The 19,155-nt window shown below is 46.2% G+C and overlaps 1 protein-coding gene across 1 annotated transcript in view; it reads right to left on the reverse strand.

Annotated features, from left to right (window-relative positions):
- SVEP1 (sushi, von Willebrand factor type A, EGF and pentraxin domain containing 1) overlaps positions 1-19,155 on the reverse strand; it is a 376,990-nt gene that overhangs the window by 78,898 nt on the left and 278,937 nt on the right. Inside the window, exons 42-43 of the mRNA XM_075825648.1 lie at positions 4,616-4,789; positions 3,109-3,282 (exon numbers count right to left, since the gene is read on the reverse strand). Of these exons, the coding sequence (XP_075681763.1) occupies positions 3,109-3,282; positions 4,616-4,789 (348 nt within the window). The remainder of the gene's footprint in view (positions 1-3,108; positions 3,283-4,615; positions 4,790-19,155) is intronic.

Consider the following 19,155-nt stretch of genomic DNA (forward strand, 5'->3'; position numbering starts at 1 on the left):
CTTTAATATTTCTTCATAGTGGTCAGAGTTCCGTTTTTCTAAAAGAGAGCTCCAAATTCCCTGCAATAGACATAGATTTAAAACATAACATTCTGGCTGCCTACAGCTGCCAATAGAGGGAGCAAGAGTTTACTGCATACAGTGTTATTATTGCAGTCAGTGCATAACAGTATGAAGGTAGTCAGCATGTTATATTTTAAATCTAAGCAGGAAATGTAGAGCCTTGCATCAGAAAAACAAAGCTCCAACAGCTGTAACGATATATTAAAAAGTAATAATCTGCACAGATACTGTATAAAGACACCTGAATTTGTTGACTATTAATACTAGCACTTAGGCTACAAGCACACTTTGCGAAATTTAATGCAGAAAATGCACATCAAAACCACAGATAAACGCAGGAAATTCTGCAGGTAAAATCTGCACTTAGGCTATGTTCACACAGGGTCTATACACTGCGTAAAAGTACACAGCGTATCCGCCCTGTAGCCCGCAGGGAATTCCGCCCGACAAATTATGGTGTAGTTTTTTGGCCGGAAGGTTCGCTGTGGAAAACAGAGGTTTAGAAAAAAAAGCCTTTACGTTCCCGCCCGTAGACATGGCGACTCGTCCCTCTGACGTCCTGCAGCCCGGTCTACCGTGTAATTGGCTGCAGCAGTCACATGGGATGAAACGTCATCCCAGGAGGCCAGGCTGCAGGATGTCAGAGGTACACATTGCCATGACTACAGGTTGGTCTAACTTTTTTCTTCTGAGTTGCGTTTTTTGCGGCGCAATCACAACTTTTCTGCTGCAAAAAAATCAGGACATCTGCTATTTCTTGCGGCTTTTAACTTCCCATATAATTCAATGGGGAGAACCCGCAACAGCAAACCAGCGACTCCACAGCATAAAATGACATGCTGCGGACTATAGAACTGCACCACAGGTCAATTTATGAAGGTTTTTTTTGGCTGATTTTTTGACACAGCGTCTGGATGAGATTTGTTCAAATCCATTTTGCTGCTACTGTATTACGCTACGAATTTTCCGCAATGAAATCCGTTGTGGAAAATCTGCAGTATTTACTCTACGTGTGGACATATTCCTAGTATTGCATATTTTATGCGTTTTTTTAGCTGCTGATTTTACATTTTTATGCGGAAAGAGGTGCAGATTTTCTGATGTTGAGTTTGGTGCAACTTTTATTACCCCTTAAGGACACGGCCAATTTTTGTTTTCCCCTCCTCACGTTCCAAGAGCCATAACTTTTTTTATTTTTCTTCAACATAGCTGTATGAGAGTTTGTTTTTTGCGGGACAAGTTGTAGTTTTTCATGGCACCATTTATTCTACTGCATAATGTACTGGGAAACTGGAAATAATTATATGTGAATTTTTTATTCGGGCGGGTTTTGTTTATACGCCATCTATGAGATGGTAATAACTACATGTTCACCTTATTCTACGACGATACCAAATTTATATCTGATCTTTTATTTTTATTTTTTTTAACCACTTTTATAAAAAAGGCAAAAATATTTGCTAAAAAATTGTTTTCGGAGAGCCATAATTTTTTTATTTTCCCGTCGATTGAGCGATGTGAGAAATAATGCGGGGTGAGGTGTAGTTTTTATTAGTACAATTTTGGGGTAAAAGTGACTTTTTAATCACTTTTTATTCCATTTTTTTTTTGCATTCACTGAGCAGGTTAAATAATGCTATCTTGTAATAGTTTGGACTTTTACGGACGCGGCGATACCCGTTATGTCAACATTTCTTTTTTTCAACATTAATTTAAGGAAAAAATGGGAAAAGTGTTTTTTTTAACTTTTAATACTTTTTTATAAGAACATTAAAAAAAAAATATTTAATTGTTTTTTACTAGTCCCCCTAGGGGATCTGAACCAGCGTTCATTGGATCACATGCTTGATATACTGCAATACCAAAGTATTGTAGTATATCGCTATACTGACAGTCTCCTTTGAAGCTCATAGGCAGTGCTTCAAAGGAGTACAAAGATTGCAGACCTGAGGGCCTTCATTAGGTCCCCAGGCTACAATGACGACCATCGGCTCCCCGCGATCATGTCGCGGGTGATGCCGGCACGTCGGAGGGGGCCGCCCCCTGATTCTAATGCTATAGATGCCCGTACACGTACGTGGCAAGTCGTTATGGAGTTAAACTTGTCAGATACAATTCTGAGACGGAAACGCAAGATAAATTGACATGCTGCAGATTATAAAATCCGAATCGCAGGTCAATTTACTTGTGGAAAAATTATGCAATGTGGAAATGAGATTACTTGAAATCTCATTTATTTTGCTGGTAGTGTAATATGCTGCGGATTTGTCACAGGAAAATACGTATGGCAAATCCGCACGTAAGACGCATCGTGTGCATGTGGCCTTAGGCTGGACACAGGCTATAATATTTCTTGCGTTCCAATTAGTTCAAATCACATCTATTGATAACCGCCCTTGAGAAAGATATATTTTAAAGATCCACAATTGGGGCTCATTCACAATTCAGTTTAATGCATATGTAGTAATTCCATGTCTTTTTTCATTGCAAAAATTCCAATACATTTGAAATGGTTCTATTTACATTTTTGTTTTTTTATCCATGCATTTTTTTATGCGCATGCCAATTTTTCAATACACAGCATGTTCCAACAGATTCGTAATGGTGCCGTTTTTAGCCCATAAATGGGTTGATTTTAAACAATACGTTCCATTTTTAGCATAGTTCATTTGTTCTGTTTTTACATCCGTATTTCAGCAACATTACAAAAACAGCATAAAAGTTAATACTTTAAAAAGACTGAACAAATAGGGATGAAAACTGAACAATTGTAAAAAAACGAATGATCTGTATTGTGCATCCTTATTTGATCTGTATCTTATTACACAAATATCAAGGAGCCCTAATTCTGAATTAATTTCATCATTCATTTTATCTGTTACATATTCTGCATAAGCCTATTGAAATACATTAGCACCGTATTCTGAATCCACGTGATACAAATCCCAAATATGGTTGTCTGAACGACGCCCAGCAGGCAATCTTATCTGTGTGCAAGTAGGAATATGTATGAGCATATAAAATATGAATAAAATAAACACACACGTTTACACAGAGGAGCAGGATGACTCCAGTTTCCATTTTCAGTGCATTTGGCAAGATATTCTCCTTCCAAACTATACCCACTATTGCAATGGTATTTCACAGTGCTACCAACAGTAGCATTTTCATACTCAACGCGTCCATTTTCTAAAGCAATTGGGACTTCACATCTGGTCTCTGAAAAAAAAAAGACTTTTTTTTAGCCTACTGTATATAAAAGTTAAGGAATTTTAATTGATAAATTTCACATTACACTATATATCAACCTCCTCCTCCTGCCTATAGATAGGACAACAGGTTCCTTTTAAGGTGTTACATGAATACGGTATACTAACTACATAACCTTGCTTTACCTGATTACACTCACCTACCTTTACACTGTGGCAGAGGTTGGCTCCATTTTCCATGAGCCAGACATGTTATATTCTGTGCCCCAAAAAGGTAATATCTTTTATTGCATATAAATATACCATTGTCTTTGTATGCATTTTCAATTGGAATGGATATAGCATTTTGTACAGATGGAGCCCCTCCATACATACCCCTGCGAGATGTGCCTTATACAGTATATATGGCGGATATAGGAAAGGTGTTGAGGGGTAAGACACCGCTGACCAGGGATGTTACTAACTCCATAAATGGTATTTAATTGGTGTTTTTAAAGCAAGCAGTGAACAGAACACCAACAGTATTTTCATAAATTCTTTGTAAACTTATTTTTTAATCCCATTAAGGGATAACTTTATTTACAACTTTATTTATTACTTATAATGTATTAGCATACGCTTGTATGCTAATACATTACACTGCATTACTATGACACAAGCTTCTGTTAGGGCAGCACATAATATGCCCTAACAGCAGCAACCTGAACACACAGCCGTGGCGTAATTTCTAGGTCCCCAGGGCTGACTGCAGAGGGATTCCCCCGGTCTTCAATTGAGAGAAATTCCCCTGATCATGTCACGGACCACGGCGATCAAAGGGTTAAACAGCTGGGGTTGGAATGTTTTCCGATCCCAGCTGTGTTCAGGAGGCTTCTCTAAGTTTAGGTGCTGTAAGCTACAGTTCCTGCTTAGAGGATGAACGCCCGTAGGAGTGCTCAACAGCCTCTTCTATAGTGATGCCAAAAGACGTCGCTGTAGACGAAGGACCTGCACTGCCTGCCGTCAAATTACGGTGGGCGGTTGTTAAGCGGTTAAGAAATAAAGCTAAGCTCTGATTGATTGCCTTTGGCAAAACACCCACTTTTTCTTTTAGACAGTTTTGATAAATGAGGCCCAATGTGCTTAACCGACATATTGTTCAGCTTGGATCACCATGTTGTAACAATGTTTTTATGGTCTTAGGTCTCTACTATTAAACTTAGTTTTCAAATTGCTGCATATCAAATGTTCATGCTACATGGCACTTTTCACTAGAAAAATATTTTTAGACTAGCTTCAGTAAATGTAACAAAATTTTTACAAGTTTTGCTATTTCTAAATCAAAGATATGCTTAGCTACTTACTCACACACGTAGGAGGAGAGGGGCGCCATTGCTTATCCACATGACAAATCCTCCGGCTTTGTCCATAAAGTTCCAATCCTTGGTTACAGCTGTAGTGAACTTCATCTTCAAAAAAATAGCTTGAACCCTGGATTAGACCGTTCTCTATTGGTGCTGGGGGATTGCAAGAAATCTCTAAAGAGAAAATGGGATGGTTAATTAGGGGTTACCTGAGACGTCTAATTAGCACACATAAAGACAAATTGACATCAGGGACAGTGGAATGTGAACATCGGGACAAACATGTGGAACGAGTACCCTTTATATTTACATATGGGCGATGGAGTGGCCATATTACTAACATTATACATAAAAACTAGCCGATTGTAACAAAGGGACATATTGAAGCACTAGTGTGCCACCGAATATGTCCTATTGGAGGTCACGGAATGTTAGGGACTCTTTAGTCAGATCTGATATAGGTAGTAAAAAGTAGGACACAAACACATTTACACCCCCTTAAATGGGAATTTGCCCTACTTAAATTGCTGTAATTACAATAATATCTTTAAGGGGGTTGGTTTCTGTCATCCATATACGGGAGATGACTTCCAGGTCAAACAACGTTATACGCGTGACTCAGAATATGTGGTGTACATGCTACAATGCCCTTGTTCACGAATATATGTTGGGGAAACTAAAATGCCGATTAAAGTGAGGATGAATAAACACAAAAGTGCTATTAGGAGGAAAATGTACCACTTTCAAGGAGAGGAGGCGATAGACAAAAATTACTTAAACGGAAGGAACTTAGATGGATATATATGCTTGACACTTTACAGCCAAAGTGTCTCAATTTGGAATATAAAGTAATACCTGGCCTTTGATCAATATTAATAGGTGGATATTAAACACATTTTCTTGGGTGTTGGAGTAATAATTATGCCTTCTATATTTAGAGATACTAATGAATCTTGGGACCAGAGGAGACCCGCTCACCACATCGGATCGAGATCTACACCAGGACACTGAATATTATAGCCAAATATGAAATATATACTATGATAATTATGGAGTGTAATGTTCACGGCCGCGGACCACCGCGCTTACCTGGCCCCCAATAGCTGCGGCCATGGACAAGTGAGTGCCGGGCGGCATCCCCCTCCTGAGACACGCCGGTACTCACTTCCGCATCGCTGCACTGGTTCCCGTAGGGTGCGCGCGCGCTCGCGCCTGGCCTTAAAGGACCAGTGCACACACCTGAGTAAAATCTGTAATTAGCCCATGATCACCCTGGACTATAAAAAGGGCTCTGCCCTTTCAGTCATTGTCTGAGCGTTGTTGTGTCCTGCAAATGGTCCCTGTGTTTTAGCCTATTTCTAGTGTTCCCCTGTCCTGCTACCTGTATCCTGTGCTACCTTTGTTCCTGTGCCTTAGAAAGTTGGAGTTGTGTTGTGCCCCCGGTCTCGCCTGCTGTTTTACCCTATGCCTGGTGTCTGCTGCCATGGTACCATTTGTGCTATTACTGTCTGCACGACTACAGGAACCCTTGTGCTTAGACTATATCTATACATTGACTTGGTACACTGTTTGGCCAGCTGCTATCCCGTTAAGGTGGTATGACCCAGTGGGTCCACATACCCACAGATCGTGACAGTACGCTCAGGCCATGGACCCCGCTGGTCAACCCAAGACCTTGACGACATCACAAGCCATGCAGGCTGATAGGCTAGTCTGGCAATTACGACAGGACCAACTCCTCCAGGCGGTGAATGCCATTACACTTCGGCTGGATGCGCAAGCTGCAGTTATCATGGCACCCGTTCCTGTTATTCCGGCTGTTCCTCCTGCTAGCCCTCCTGTCAGTATCAGTGCTGACTCCCGATTCTCGCTGCCACTACCTCCTCGGTACGACGGAGACGCGAGGACCTGCAGGGGATTTCTGAAGCAGTGCCAGAACCACTTCAGTCTACATGCCAGAGCATTTCCAACTGATGGCGCAAGGATCGAATTTATAGTCTCACTCCTTACTGACAAGGCCCTAGCATGGGCGAATCCTATCTGGGAACATCAGGGACCGGAGACCCGTAACTTCCAGTGTTTCTGTAATGGCAGGAAGGAGGTGAAGGGAAAGTGAGCCCTAATCTACCCACCGCCCTGTCCCTGCCTACTTGCAACGACCCGCCCTAGGCGACGAGGTACAACTGGGCGGCGGTCCCTACGCTGGCTAAGTGCACAGGAAGACAAACAGGGAACACGCAAGGGAAGGGGCAGTAGCCACGGAACGCCACGAGGAAACGGGGCGGCGAACGAACAGTCAGGACCAGGACGAAGTGAGTACACCCGAGCGGGCACGGAGACAGAAGCAAGCCAGGGGCAAAGCAAGCAGGTCAAGCAGAACTGCAGCAAGGCAGAAGCACGGCAGAAGCAGGCTGGAGCAAGCAGCAGTGGGGCCAGGAATCCAAAAGAATTACAAGCACTGAGGGAGAGCACAGGGCAGGTAATAAAGGGCAGGGGGCGGAGCTAACTCCGACAGACCAGGCCGCGATAGGCTCTTCCACTCCTGAGCCTGCCACCCTGGTTGGTGGGAGATGGTGTCAGTCGAACAGGTCTGGCCTCAGGTGTGGATTGATTAATCCCAGGAGTATAGCTAGATGAAGTACCTGGCAGATCCCTAACAGTACTCCCCCTTTTATGAGGGGCCACCGGACCCTTACTAAGGGGACCCGGTTTAGTGGGGAAGAGGAGGTGGAACCTCCTGATCAATACCCCAGCGTGAACATCACGGGCAGGTACCCAAGTCCTCTCCTCCGGCCCGTATCCTCTCCAATGGACCAGGTACTGGAGGGAGCCCTGGACCATCCTACTGTCCATAATCTTGGCCACCTCGAATTCCACCCCCTCAGGGGTGAGAACGGGAACAGGAGGTATCCTCGAGGGGGACCAGGACGGGGAGCAGCGTTTAAGGAGAGAGGCATGGAAGACGTCATGTATGCGAAAGGATGGGGGGAGCTCCAGACGGAAGGATACAGGGTTGAGGACTTCAATGATCTTATAAGGTCCAATAAATCGGGGAGCAAACTTCCTGGACGGGACCTTAAGGCGCAAGTTCCTGGACGACAACCAGACCAAATCCCCGACGACAAACCGGGGGTTAGCAGAACGTCTACTATCCGCCTGAATCTTTTGTGCGCTCTGGGACGCCTCTAGGTTCTTCTGAACCTGGGCCCAGACAGTGCACAGTTCCCGATGAACCTCCTCTACCTCAGGATTATTGGAACAACCAGGGGAGATGGAGGAGAACCTTGGGTTAAACCCGAAATTACAGAAAAACGGGGAGACCCCTGACGAGTTACTGACCCGGTTATTCAGGGAAAATTCAGCAAGGGGAAGGAATGAGACCCAATCGAATTGACAGTCAGAGATGAAGCACCTTAAATATTGTTCCAGGGATTGGTTGGTCCTTTCCGTTTGGCCATTAGTTTCGGGATGGAAGGCGGAGGAGAAGGACAGATCAATCTCCAACTTTTTACAAAAAGCTCTCCAAAATAAGGAAACAAATTGTACCCCTCTGTCAGAAACGATATTGACTGGGGCCCCATGGAGACGCAGGATGTGTTTCACAAACAAAGAAGCTAACGTCTTGGCGTTAGGTAGCTTCTTAAGGGGCACAAAGTGGCACATCTTGCTGAAGCGGTCGACTACCACCCACACCACCGACTTGCCCTGAGATGGAGGCAAATCGGTGATAAAATCCATGGAGATATGGGTCCAAGGTCTCTGGGGAATGGGCAAGGAACGTAGTAGGCCCGCAGGTCGGGACCTAGGGGTTTTGGACCTAGCGCAAACCTCACAAGCGGCGACGTAAGCCCTAACATCTTTAGGCAACCCAGGCCACCAATAGTTTCTGGTAATGAGGTGTTTGGTGCCCAAGATGCCAGGATGACCAGATAGAGCGGAGTCATGGTTTTCCCTGAGTACCCTCAGCCGGTATTGCAGGGGAACAAACAGTTTGTCCCCAGGGACGTTCCCGGGAGCTGCACCCTGATCAGCCGCGATATCAGAAGCTAAATCAGAATCCGTGGCAGAGACGATTATACCAGGGGGTAAAATACAAGCAGGATCCTTCTCGGAAGGAGGATTGGCCATGAAACTACGTGACAGAGCGTCAGCCTTAATATTCTTGGACCCAGCCCTATAGGTAACCAAGAAATTAAATCTGGTAAAGAATAGTGCCCACCGAGCTTGTCTAGGATTAAGCCTCCGTGCCGATTCTAGGAAAACCAGATTCTTGTGATCCGTAAGGACCGTTACCTGGTGTCTGGCCCCCTCCAGGAAGTGCCGCCACTCCTCAAAAGCCCATTTAATGGCTAGAAGTTCGCGGTTGCCAATATCATAGTTACTCTCCGTGGGCGAAAACTTCCTAGAGAAGTAAGCACAGGGGCGGAGATGGGTGAGGGAGCTGGTACCCTGGGACAAGACGGCCCCCACTCCCACCTCGGAAGCGTCAACCTCCACAATAAATGGCTCCTCTTGGTTGGGCTGAATCAGCACGGGGGCCGAGATATAGCACTTCTTGAGAGTCTCAAAGGCCTGGACGGCCTCAGGGGGCCAATGGAGGACATCGGCACCCTTGCGGGTAAGGTCCGTAAGAGGCTTAGCGACGACCGAGAAGTTGGCAATAAATCTCCTGTAATAGTTGGCGAACCCTAAAAAACACTGTAACGCCTTAAGGGAGGCAGGTTGGACCCATTCCGCCACGGCTTGAACCTTGGCAGGGTCCATGCGGAATTCATGAGGAGTGAGGATTTGCCCTAAAAATGGTATCTCCTGTACCCCAAAGACACATTTTTCAGTCTTAGCAAACAGATTATTCTCCCGAAGGACCTGGAGCACCTTCCTGACATGCTCCACGTGGGAGGACCAGTCCTTGGAAAACACCAGTATGTCATCAAGGTACACAACAAGAAAATTACCCAGGTACTCTCTCAGGATTTCATTAATAAAATTCTGGAAGACAGCAGGGGCATTACACAACCCAAAGGGCATGACCAGGTATTCGAAATGACCCTCGGGTGTGTTGAACGCAGTTTTCCACTCATCCCCCTCTTTGATGCGGATAAGGTTATATGCCCCCCGTAGATCGAACTTAGAAAACCATTGGGCTCCCTGAACCTGATTAAAAAGATCCGGAATCAAAGGAAGTGGGTACTGGTTCCTTACGGTGACCTTATTCAGGTTACGATAATCAATGCACGGCCTAAGACCACCATCCTTCTTCCCCACGAAGAAGAAGCCAGCACCTACAGGAGAAGTCGAGGGGCGAATGAAACCCTTGGCCAGGCATTCTTGGATATACACCCTCATCGCTTCACGTTCAGGACATGAAAGATTAAATATCCTACCCTTAGGAAGCTTGGCACCAGGCACCAAATCGATAGCGCAATCGTAATCTCTATGGGGGGGCAACACCTCGGAGGCCTCCTTAGAAAACACATCGGCGAAGTCCTGAACAAACTCAGGAAGCGTGTTTACCTCCTCCCGGGGAGAAATAGAGTTAACGGAAAGACATGACATAAGACATTCATTACCCCATTTGGTGAGATCCCCAGTATTCCAATCAAATGTGGGATTATGCAATTGCAACCAGGGAAGGCCTAAAACCAGATCAGACGATAATCCCTGCATCACCAGTACAGAGCACTGCTCCAAATGCATGGAGCCAACCAGGAGTTCAAAAACAGGAGTATGCTGAGTAAAATAACCATTAGCAAGGGGGGTTGAGTCGATTCCTACTACAGGGATAGGATAAGGTAAATCAATACAAGGCATCTTTAGAGACATAGCAAATTCCACAGACATGATATTAGCAGATGAGCCAGAATCCACGAAAGCACTGCCCGTGGCAGACCGGCCAGCAAACGAGACCTGAAAGGGAAGCAAAATTTTATTGCGTTTCACATTAACGGGAAATACCTGTGCGCCCAAGTGACCTCCCCGATGATCACTTAGGCGCGGAAGTTTTCCGGCTTCTTATTCTTGCGCCTGGGACAGGTGTTCAGTAGATGCTTGTCGTCCCCACAGTAGAAGCAGAGACCATTCATTCTGCGAAACTCCCTACGTTGTCGAGGGGACATGGAGGCCCCGAGTTGCATAGGTACCTCCGAGTCCTCCGTGGAGGGGCGAGGAGACGGGACCTCGGGGGGGATCGCAGAAAAGTCAGAGGGGAGCACACTGAAGCGTTCTAGCTGACGTTCCCTGAGACGTCGGTCAAGTCGTACTGCTAGGGCCATAACCTGGTCAAGGGAGTCAGGCGAGGGGTAGCTAACCAGCAGATCCTTCAGGGCGTCAGATAATCCTAACCTAAACTGGCACCTTAGGGCCGGATCGTTCCACTGAGAAGCTACGCACCACTTCCTAAAATCAGAACAGTATTCCTCAACCGGTCTCCTACCCTGACGTAAGGTCACCAGCTGACTCTCGGCTAAAGCAGTCCTGTCAGTCTCGTCGTAAATGAGTCCGAGGGCAGAGAAAAAACGATCAACGGAGGAAAGTTCAGGGGCGTCAGGAGCCAAGGAGAAGGCCCACTCTTGGGGCCCTTCCTGGAGTCGGGATATGATGATACCCACCCGCTGGTTCTCGGAACCTGAGGAGTGGGGCTTTAGGCGGAAATACAGTCTGCAACTCTCCCGGAAGGAGAGAAACGTCTTACGGTCCCCTGAAAACCGGTCAGGTAACTTGAGGTCGGGTTCTAGAGGTGAGGTGAGGGGTACTACTAAAGCAGCGTCACCCTGATTGACCCTTTGGGCCAGGGCCTGGACCTGTAGGGAGAGGCCCTGCATCTGCTGGGTCAGGGTCTCAAGGGGGTCCATGACAGCGTCAGCGTAGGAGAAATGGTAGACTAGGTAAGGGCTTGTAATTATGTAATGGCAGGAAGGAGGTGAAGGGAAAGTGAGCCCTAATCTACCCACCGCCCTGTCCCTGCCTACTTGCAACGACCCGCCCTAGGCGACGAGGTACAACTGGGCGGCGGTCCCTACGCTGGCTAAGTGCACAGGAAGACAAACAGGGAACACGCAAGGGAAGGGGCAGTAGCCACGGAACGCCACGAGGAAACGGGGCGGCGAACGAACAGTCAGGACCAGGACGAAGTGAGTACACCCGAGCGGGCACGGAGACAGAAGCAAGCCAGGGGCAAAGCAAGCAGGTCAAGCAGAACTGCAGCAAGGCAGAAGCACGGCAGAAGCAGGCTGGAGCAAGCAGCAGTGGGGCCAGGAATCCAAAAGAATTACAAGCACTGAGGGAGAGCACAGGGCAGGTAATAAAGGGCAGGGGGCGGAGCTAACTCCGACAGACCAGGCCGCGATAGGCTCTTCCACTCCTGAGCCTGCCACCCTGGTTGGTGGGAGATGGTGTCAGTCGAACAGGTCTGGCCTCAGGTGTGGATTGATTAATCCCAGGAGTATAGCTAGATGAAGTACCTGGCAGATCCCTAACAGTTTCCTACAGATTTTTTGCACGGTATTTAAGGAACCTGGACCAGTCTCTTCAGCAGCTGCATCTCTTCTGATCCTTCGCCAGGAGGATACCTCCGTGGGCGAGTACGCCATTCAGTTCCGCACCCGGGTGACAGAGCTGTCCTGGAACAACGAGGCCTTGGTGGCTACATTCTGGCAGGAACTGTCTTCTAAAATCAAAGACGAGCCTGCCGCTCGTGATCTGCCACCTACCCTGGATGACCTCATTCTTCTAGCCACCCGGATTGACATGAGGATCCGGGAGCGATCCCAAGAGGTTCGTCGGGAGAGAAGATTCCCTAGGCTGGCTCCTACCTTGCAGCAATCCCTGTTGCTCTCAACAGTTGTTCCACCAGAGGAGCCTCTGCAGGTGGACCGGCTCAAACTGTCTGCCCAGGAGAAACACGGCAGATGCACTTCAGCACTTTGTTTATATTGCGGCACCGGAGGCCGTGTTGTGCGTTTGTGCCCTCAGAAGCCAAAAAAACTCCAGTGCCTCAGATTGGTTGGAGAGACAACCTTAGGTGGAACGGTGCTAGATAGAAAGTTCTCCTCTAAACTGTCCATTCCTGTAACCATAGTGTCTGGTCAAAAGATGCACTGGGTCTCTGCCTATCTGGACTCTGGGTCCGCAGAAAACGTCATCCAAAAAGACCTGGTGGATCTTCTCCAGTTGCCGACAATTCCTCTGAAGATGTCTTTGGCAGTTGCCTCTGTGAATGGCCTGCCTCTGCCCTACCAGATCGTATCTGAAGCCAAGCCGCTGAGGCTCCAAATTGGAGCCTGCCTTGGCTCCGACTACAAGCCCTAGTCTTGAACTGGAATTCCGGTGAGGTTCTCCAATAGGGCTCCAAATGTCGCAGCCACAGTCTGTTACAGATCCGTCCTGTCCAGCCTCCTTTGCCTCAGTCATTGGCAGGATTACCCCTTCATTTCTCTCAGTTTGCAGGTGTCTTCAGCAAGAAGTAGGTGGAGACGCTTCCTGCACACCGGGCTTATCACTGCCCCATTGATCTGGTTCCAAATGCATCCCCCCCAGTGGACGAGTATACCCTCTCTCCTTGCCAGAGACTCAGTCTATGTCGGCCTAAATTAAGGAGAATCTGGAGAGGGGTTTCATACAAAAATCCTCCTCCCTGGCCGGGGCCGGGTTCTTCCTTGTCAAGAAATAAGACGGATCTTTTCTGCCTTGCATTGACTACCGTCAATCAAATCACGGTCAAGAACTAATATTTGTTGCCAAATTCCGAACTATTTGACCACATACAAGAAGCCAGGATTTTTTTAGACTTACGTGGGGCTAACGTTTTGATCCGAATCCGTCAAGGTGACAAGTGGAAGACGGCACTTAACACTCGAGACAGGCACTACGAATACCTGGTGATGTCCTTCGGTCTGTGTAACGCTCCCGCGGTCCTCCAGGAATTTGTCAGTGATATCTTCCAAGATCTTCTCTATGTCTGTGGTGTGGTCTATCTCGATGATATTTTGATTTTCTCTCCAGATCCGACGACTCATCGGAGGCATGTTCGTCAAGTTCTGATGCGTTTAATGGAGAATTGTCTGTATGCCAAGCTGGAGAAGTGCATCTTTGAAAAAAACTCTCTGCCCTTCCTGGGCTACATCATTTTGGATCAAGGTCTCAAGATGGATCCTAAGAAAGTAAAGTCCGTCCTGGAATGGCCATGTCCTCAGGGTCTGCGGTCCATACAGTATTTTTTGGGATTCGCCAACTTATACCGCCAGTTTATCCCAAACTTCTCATCATTGATGGCTCTCATCTCTACCCTTACCAAGAAGGGTGTAAACACCAAGGTGTGGACTCCAGTGGCAGAATCTGCATTTAACAGCCTTAAGAATGCCTTTATCTCAGCCTTAATCCTCCATCATCCTGACATCTCTCGACAGTTCTCGTTAGAGGTGGACGCTTCCTCTGTTGGTGCAGGTGCACTTCTGTTCCAGAGAGGCCTCAAAGCAAATGCAGTGATATGTAGCTATTGCTCAAGATTTTTCGCCTCCGCAGAGCGCAATTACTCTATTGGGGATCGGGAGTTGCTGGCCATTAAACTGGCTCTGGAGGAGTGCAGCCCACCCCATCCTGATATACACCGACCACAAGAACCTTACATAACTCCAGTTGGCTCAACGGCTGAATCACCGTCAAGTCAAGTGGTCGCTGTTCTTCACCCGGTTCCAATTTGTGCTCCACTACCGTCCCGCTGACAAAAATGTAAGGGCCGATGCCCTGTGTAGGTAATTTGAAACACTGTGGAGTTCCCTCAATGTATCATAGACCCGTCCTGCATTATTTCTGCTAACCCTCTTCCGTGGAGGACGTTTGTGCGGTTGGCAGACAGGAGGAGAATCCTTCTCTGGGGACACAGCTCCAAACTGGCTGAGCACGCGGGGGTTCGTAAGACGCGAGATCTGATTGCTCATTATTTCTGGTGGCTCACGCTGCCCAAATATGTTGTGGACTTTGTCGCTTCCTGCATGGTGTGTACTTCCAACAAAGTTGCTCACTCCACGCCTGCCTGCCTGCTCCAGCCTTTGCCTGTGCCCAACGCTCCCTGGCAGCATATAGCAATGGACTTTGTCGCAGACCTTCCTTCCTCAACAGGATGCAATACGATCTGGTTGGTGGTGGACCGGTTCTCCAAGATGGCACATTTTATCCAGTTGACCGGCCTACCTTCTGCTCCTCAACTGGCAAAGCTCTTCATCCAGCACACCTTCCGTTTGCATGGCCTGCCCCTTCATATCGTGTCTAATCGGGGGGGGGGGGGTTCAGTTCACCGCGAAATTTTGGAGAGCCCTCTGTAAACTCCTAGACGTGAAGTTGGACTTTTCCTCAGCCTACCATCCCCAGTGCAATGGCCAAGTCGAGAGGATAAACCAAATCATGGAGAATTATCTTCGTCACTTCATCTCCACGCGGCATGATGACTGGGTTCAGCTGGTCTGGCAGCAAGCCTGGTCCTCTATTCCGCAGGCAGTCGATCTTATGAAGCGAAAGGCGGATACAAAGAGAAGAGAGCCGCCTCAGTATCTATGGGGCACCAAAGTCTGGCTGTCCTCTAGGAATATCCGTCTACAAGTTTCCTCCCAGGTTCTTCGGACCCTTTGAGATACTACAACAAATAAACCCTGTCTCCTATAAGCTCTGGCTGCCTCCTACCCTCAGAATCCCCAACTCCTTTCATGTGTCCCTCCTGAAGCCTGTGGTCCCGAACCACTATAGTAAGACTTGTGGTACCGCAGTGGCCCCCAGCGGTTCATCTGATATGTTCGAGGTTAAGGAGATCCTGGACTTCAAAAAAGTAGGAGGAAGAAGTTTTCATTTGGTGAATTGGAAGGGGTTTGGTCCAGAGGAGAGGTCCTGGGACCCAGAAGAGAATCTCAATGCTCCTACCCTGATTAAGAAGTTCCTCTCTCGCTCTGGTCCCAAGAAGAGCGGGCGTAAGAGGGAGTATAATGTAATGTCCACAGCCACGGACCGTCGTGCTTATCTGCCCCCCGAGGGCCGCAGCCATGGATAAATGAGTGCATCTCCCTCATAAGAGACGTCGGCACTCACTTTCGCATTGTTGCACTGGTCCCCATAGAGTGCGCGTGCGCGCCCGGCCTTAAGCGGCCAGTGTATACACATGAGTAAAATCTGTAATTAGCCCATGATCACCCTGGACTATAAAAATGTCTCTGCCCTTTCACTCATTGCCTGGGCGTTGTTGTGTTTGGCCGTATTAGTCTTACTGTTAGTCTTACAAATGGACCCTTAGTGTTATCCTGTTCCCGATGTTCCCCTGCCCTGCTACCTGTATCCTGTGCTACCTTTGTTCCTGTGCCTTAGAAAGTTGGAGTTGTGTTGTGCCCCCGGTCACGCCTGCTGTGTTACATCATGTGTGGTGTCTGCTGCTAAGGTCCCGTCTGTGCTGAGCCTCTAGTACTGTCTGAACGACTACAGGTAGCCTTGTGCTTGGACTATATCTATACATTGAGCAGCTGCTATCCCGCTACAGGGGTACCTCACAGTGGGTCCACATACCCACAGATCGTGACATGGAGACAGTTGCCTCTTTTTATTCTACACTTCTGCTCTTTTTTTCTATTATATGCATAGAGGTTTGGTTTTGCATAAGAAGGTGTTGGATAATGCACAGCACTGAAGAGTATTTCTCTATGTGGATAATAATGCAATACTTAAATGTATTTCTCTATGTGATTAATAGTACCTCTGGGATGTAGACGGTCAGCAGGGAATCCTGCTGAGTATGCTTCTACCTTTGAGGGTGGTACATGCTTCGGGCACCAACTCTCTCACGAATGGGAGGAGTGCCACAGTGATCAAAGTTTGCCCCTGGACTTGAATCTCTATTAAGAGGCATATCCTGAATAATGTGTAAGTACGATCTAATAGACCATAATGAGTGTTGTGTATACAAGTAGTTGCTCTGCAACCCGGACCTCCTTGAGAGCTGATTGGTGCTTAAAGGTCATGTGACCTCAGTTGCTGAGCTACAGCGTACCTGATATTGATTATTATAATGCTACGAGATGTAGTCTTTTGTAATTATATGGATCTCTGTGCTTTAAATAAGAATATCATTAAGTATGGGAGATAGTATGAGATGCGACTTTCTCATTACTCTTTTTGTAACTTTTGTGCCGGTTATCTGGATAGATGCAACCACCTTAGGTCATGTGTAGTAACGTTTATTGAACGCCACTGATCCTCGTGGTGTGGTGATTCGGTCTCTTCGGTTTCTTTTGTAGATCGGGTTCTGTACCAATTGGGGGTATATATATGTATGTGTATATATATATATATATATATATATATATATACACTACCGTTCAAAAGTTTGGGGTCACCCAGACAATTTTGTGTTTTCTATGAAAACTCACACTTATATTTATCAAATGAGTTGCAAAATGACTAGAAAATATAGTCAAGACATTGACAAGGTTAGAAATAATGATTTTTATTTTAAATAATAATTTTCTCCTTCAAACTTTGCTTTCGTCAAAGAATGCTCCATTTGCAGCAATTACAGCATTGCAGACCTTTGGCATTCTAGCTGTTAATTTGCTGAGGTAATCGGGACAAATTTCACCCCATGCTTCCAGAAGGCCCTCCCACAAGTTGGATTGGCTTGATGGGCACTTCTTGCGTACCATACGGTCAAGCTGCTCCCACAACAGCTATATGGGGTTGAGATCTGGTGACTGCGCTGGCCACTCCATTACAGATAAAATACCAGCTGCCTGCTTCTTCCCTAAATAGTTCTTGCATAATTTGGAGGTGCGCTTTGGGTCATTGTCCTGTTGTAGGATGAAATTGGCTCCAATCAAGCTCTGTCCACAGGATATGGCATGGCGTTGCAAAATGGAGTGATAGCCTTCCTTATTAAAAATCCCTTTTACCTTGTACAACCCTCCCACTTTACCAGCACCAAAGCAACCCCAGACCATCACATTACCTTCACCATGCTTGACAGATGGCGTCAGGCACTCTTCCAGCATCTTTTCAGTTGTTCTGCGTCTCACAAATGTTCTTGTGTGTGATCCAAACACCTCAAACTTCGATTCGTCTGTCCATAACACTTTTTTCCAATCTTCCTCTGTCCAATGTCTGTGTGCATTTGCCCATATTAATCTTTTCCTTTTATTAGCCAGTCTCAGATATGGCTTTTTCTTTGCCACTCTGCCCTGAAGGCCAGCATCCCGGAGTCACCTCTTCACTGTAGACGTTGACACTATATTTTCTAGTCATTTTGCAACTCATTTGATAAATATAAGTGAGTTTTCATGGAAAACACAAAATTGTCTTGGTGACCCCAAACTTTTGAACGGTAGTGTATATATATATATATGTGTATATATATATATATATATATATATATATATATATATGCACTTTATATTAGTTATTTTACTGTTTATGAATATTTGTATCCAATGACCCTTTCCCGCTGTGGCGACTTTTGACCTTTTGACCTTCCTGACAGTGTCTTATTTTTCAAATTTGACATATCTCACCTTATGTGGTAATAACTTTAGAATGCTTTTATCACTCCAAGCGATTCTGAGATTGTTTTTTCGTGACACATTGGACTTTAAGTTACTGGCAAAATGTGGTCGATACATTCAGTATTTAATGGTGAAAAACACCAACATTTACCGAAAAATTTCAAAAAGGTGCATTTTTTATCAATTTAAATGTATCTGCTTGTAAGACTAATAGTTATACCACACAAAATAGTTCCTGATTAACATTTCCCATATGTCTACTTTAGATTGGAATAGTTTATTGAACATCCTTTTATTTTTTGAGGACGTTACAAGAACTTTAGCAGAAATTTCTAACATTTTCAAGAAAATTTAAAAAGACTATTTCTCCAGGGATCAGTTCAGTTGTGAAGTGGCCTTGAGAGGCCCATACAATACAAACCCCCATAAATCATCCCATTTTAAAAACTGCACCCCTCAAAGTATTCAAAACAGCATTTGGAAAGTTTCTTAGCCCTAAAGGGCGTTTCACAAGAATTAAATCAAAGTAGAGGTGAAACTTACAAATTAAATTTTTTATAGGGGTGTAGTGAGCATTTTTACCCAACAGGTGTTTCATAGATTTTATTAGAATTTTGACGTGAAAATAATTTTTTTACATTTTTTACAATAAATTTTTAGCTAGCTCCGGTTCCTGCCGTTACAGCAGGGTGTCAGCTGTAGCATACAGCTGTCATCCACCGCGGATGACGACAGCGCTTGAGCCGGGGCCATCTGGTGGGTCCTAGGAGGCTTCCGCAGCCGACAGACCGGGAGGCCAGTATTAGGCCTCCGGTTGCTATTGTAGTCATGGGCAGCCCAACGATCGCAAAGCTGGGATGCCGGTGGCTAAAAACCCCTCAGATGCTGCAATCTCTATTGAGCGCAGCATCTGAGGGGTTAAGACTAGCTCTGGTCCTGGGCATTACAGCGGGGTGTGAGCTGCAACATACAGTTGACAGCCGGCGGTGATGGTGCGAGCTTACCTCCTGAGCC

This window comes from Rhinoderma darwinii, chromosome 1, assembly GCF_050947455.1.
Source record: "Rhinoderma darwinii isolate aRhiDar2 chromosome 1, aRhiDar2.hap1, whole genome shotgun sequence".
In the NCBI taxonomy this organism is placed as follows: domain Eukaryota; kingdom Metazoa; phylum Chordata; class Amphibia; order Anura; family Rhinodermatidae; genus Rhinoderma; species Rhinoderma darwinii.